The sequence below is a fragment of the Fulmarus glacialis genome, unplaced genomic scaffold (genome assembly GCF_000690835.1).
Source record: "Fulmarus glacialis isolate BGI_N327 unplaced genomic scaffold, ASM69083v1 scaffold6978, whole genome shotgun sequence".
Classification (NCBI taxonomy): Eukaryota; Metazoa; Chordata; class Aves; order Procellariiformes; family Procellariidae; genus Fulmarus; species Fulmarus glacialis.
The window spans coordinates 9,707-13,589 of NW_009230051.1; the positions used below are offsets into that span (position 1 = coordinate 9,707).

A 3,883-nucleotide genomic window follows, 5' to 3' on the forward strand; every position below is an offset into this window, starting at 1 on the left:
GCTGCATCTCCTCCCCTGTGTTGAGTGCCAGGGCCACCACGGAGATGAGCACAAAGAAGCTGGAGGCCACTGCCATCACCTTGGCGGTGACAGAGGAGAAGGGCTTCTCCATGAGGTTCCAGAGGCGCCAGCGCTGGGGACCATAGTAGCGCATGTGGTGGAAGAGCTGCTCGTTCTCCTGAGCCTCTGCCTGGGAGCGCAGCTCGCGCTGGACCTTCAGCTGCTCGCTCAGCTCGTCACGGCGCTCCTCGAAGCAGATGCGGCAACAGCGAGGTGTGTATTTAAGCCGCACGCCCCAGTAGCTCAGCTCCTCCAGGAAGCTACGGGGGCACAGCTCGTCCCGCACCCGCAGCACCCCTGAGGCATAGAAGTTGTACACCAGCTGGAAGACAGCCGGGTCCCGGTCAAAGAAATACTCATCTACCTGGGCAGCGTAGTCATCGCACAGGCCCAGCTGGCAGCGACGGTCAGTGGAGGTAGCCAGGCGGCCCAGGCGGGTCTTGGGATAGATGGCCACTGCCTGGTAGGTGAGGCGATAGCTTTGGCCGCCAACATTGATGTTCAGCACGGACGAAGTGGAAGCTGTGGCTGGGGCTCCAGAGGAAAGGGCAGGGGAGCACGGAATGGATGTCGAGAGCTTGTTTTCTCCCTCAAATGTGTCTCCACCTGGCCATTTTCCTTGTTCTTTCTCTTCCTCTTCCTCATCTTCATCATCCACATAGTAGTTGTAATTCCCCTCAGGTCCCAGAAGCAGTAGGGGCTGGGAGTTCAATGGAACAGTGGCAGAAAAGCGACTCTGCTTGTCTACACGCACACCTTCATTATCCTTCCCCTTGTCGGGCTGCAGGAGGACATTTGGTGCTTCCCTCTCTCTGCCTTTATGTTTTAGGAAAGGAAACTGTCGCTGCATGTTAAACTGCAACATGCTATTTCTCCTTGCTCTTCTTCCTTCTTTGCATTCACTTGATCAAGGAATTAACACCAGTCCTTTCCAAAACTACAAAGGCTGGCAATCCTGTTTTCTTCTCTCTTTATCTCGGTAGATCACACACAGCAGCGGTTCTGCATTTTTCTCCCTGCCAGCCACCACTCCAGTTGTGAAAGCTCCGTGTGGGATATAGACACATGAAGACTGCTGTTGACCATTTTAATCTTGCTGACAGGGAAGATCTGAGTGCTTAGAGAAGGGGATTTAAGGGCTATTATCCTGTTCCAGCCTCATCTCCCTCAGGCTGTGACGTGAATGATTATGGATCCATAAGTCTATGAAAAATCAGTAGGGGGAAAAAAAAAACCCTAAAGTTTTATTGCTAATAAAAACCATATATTTTCCTAATTCAAATATATATGGATTAAGAATAATCTCAAAATGAAAATGTATGAGACACAGAGGGGGAGAGAGAGGAGAGGAGAGAGAGAGAACATTATAGATTTCTTTCATCTACATGAGTATAGCATGTATTGGTTTTCCTTAATGAAAATGATGAATAATTGACATGCAGATAATGGGTAGGAATTCATACAGTAGCTCTTAAAATGTTGAGCAAATAAAAGTCGTCACTTTTTAATCCCAGTTAGAATACCTCCATTTGGTTAAGGGCTGAGGAAAGTTCGCAGTCTGTGCCTGAAGCTTTGGTTGTGCTCTGGGAGCGCAGGTCTCATGGTCCTCTGGACACAGTGGAAGTGAAGGGCAAGGTTATGAAGGGGTTTCCAGCATGCTACTTCGCTTCAAACTCTTCATGAGCTGCTGAGAAACAGAAAAAAGCCATTCTTGTTTCTCTTGCAGGGCATGTTTAATAGCATAAAGCCGCACTAGGTACCTCGCAGGACAGGAAAGATGCTTTCTCTTTGTTTTGATGGAGGTTTCATCCTCAGCTCTGGTTGAGCTGGCGCAAGTGTCTCCAGTAACAACGAGCATCCTGAAAGCCAGGTTAGTTCCCCTTGTCACTGGGAGCATTTCAGCTGAGGTAGAGCTCCTCTAAAGCAGAGGATACACACAATAAAGGAACGGTTCCTTCACCATGCTCTTAGCCCCTGAGTTACAGCTTCTTAACACCAGCTCGTTATTCCACCTGTATCCAGGCTGGTGCAGGAAGGGACAAGGCACTAGAAAACTGCTAGCTTTGGCAGCATCCTCGCTGGTCTGGAAGGCCTTCCATCTGCAAACCTGTAGCCTGCCTTCTACTTGCAGCTCCCTACACTTTCACACAAGCTGCTGGGACAGTGTATCCCAGTGCCCCTGCAGCAGTATTTTTTCTTTTTTGTCCTCAAGCTCCTGTTCTTGTGTCATTAATCTCATGGTCTTGCACCTGCAAACCCTGATACTGTTGTTTTGATGGTGTCCCATGTGAAGCAATTGCTGTTGCTGTGAAAATCACCCCTTATTTTTCCCCTTTCCCCTACCCCCAGTTGTAGCTTTTATATTTACTAGCTCTTGACAAACAGGAAGACATCGTAGCTGAGCATTTTGCAATACTTTAGTTCTCAGGCTGCATCCTAATGGGTGCACCACACTCCATAGTTCGAGGTTTCTTCAGGTCACACTGTTTAAGACCTGGATTGTTGGCAATTCATATTTAGCTGCGCTTGAAAGTGTTTTGCTTCATGAATTTGTCTCCACTGCCTGTTCTCCTTCTTGATGCAAGAAAGGCAAGGCCCCTATTAATACGGAGTGTCAGTGCCTTATTACAGATGTCGATCTGCTTTGCAGTTTGCTTTGAACATTAAACCATGCCATGGTGAGTCCTTTGTTAGCAACCTTAATGCAAATCAATGTCCAACTTCATGGCTGGTTTTTTCTCCTAAGCAAACTAATTCAGACATAAGAAGAAGTCTGCAATGCCATCATTTTACTGACTTTACATTCAAATTCTTGAATGTTTCTTAATCAAGATTCAGGCTAGACTATAACCATATTCCTCTTGCCAGCCTCCACTGTAGCATTTCATTTTGCTTTTTGTCAGGCTCCCTGGTCTGACTTCTGAGAAGTATCCAGTAGGGTTTCTTGCTCACTACTCAAGAGATCATTTCTCATACCATACTGCAATAGCAGGAGCTTCTACAGGATGAACTTCATGACTGTCAGATGGCAACACCTCGTGCACTTGGGCTAAGATCTTGGACATCACTACTAAGCAAAGCAAGAAAGATCGCTCACTTCGCTGCTGCTGCTCAGATTAGTCACTTTGAACTAGATATTCTTGGGAACATAGCTCTCAGGCACCTGGTCACGGCTCAAACTTGCCTCTAACTGAAAAAATAGGTAAAATAAAATTGCTTTATTTATGTTTTTTGGGGTGAGACTTGGTTCTGAGCTGCTGGACTCTCAGCCTAGATAGATAAGAAAATGAAGTGACCAGAAAAGACTTTCCCCCCCACCCCTTCTTTTTTCTTTAGATACCTTATTCAGTGTGCTGCTTATCTTCATAAGTGTCATTAATAAGAATTGCATAACATCTTCTTGTATGGGGAAGAGTAGACTTCGGGCTGCTGAAGGAGCTAGTTAATAATGTCCCCTGGGAATCTGCTTTTGAAGGTATTGTCCATGAATGCTGGTCACTTTTTAAGAGCCATCTATTAAGAGCGCAGAGGCAAGCAATTCCAAAGTGTCAGAAGTCAAGCAAGCAGGGCAGAAGGCTGGCTTGGCTAAGCAGGGATCTTCTAAAACTTGGGCAGAAAAGGAAAGTATACAGACATTGGAAGCAAGGACAGGCTACATGGAAGGATGAAAGAGATGCTGTTCACCACTGTAGGGAGAAAATCTGTGTGGCCAAAGCTCGATTAGAGTTCAAGCTGCCCAGCACTGGGAACAACAACAAAAAGGGCTTTTTAAAATATGTTAACAGCAAAAGGAGGACCAGAGATAACATTGGTCCATTACTTG

General features: G+C 46.5%; 1 protein-coding gene across 1 annotated transcript in view; it reads right to left on the reverse strand.

Annotated features, from left to right (window-relative positions):
- The window catches only part of KCNV2 (potassium channel, subfamily V, member 2), a 6,313-nt gene extending 5,220 nt beyond the window's left edge, over window positions 1-1,093 (reverse strand). Inside the window, exon 1 of the mRNA XM_009584073.1 lies at window positions 1-1,093. This exon is cut by the window's left edge and continues 515 nt beyond it. Within this exon, the coding sequence (XP_009582368.1) occupies window positions 1-925 (925 nt within the window). The 5' untranslated portion in view covers window positions 926-1,093.
- Between the last annotated feature and the right edge of the window lie 2,790 nt (window positions 1,094-3,883).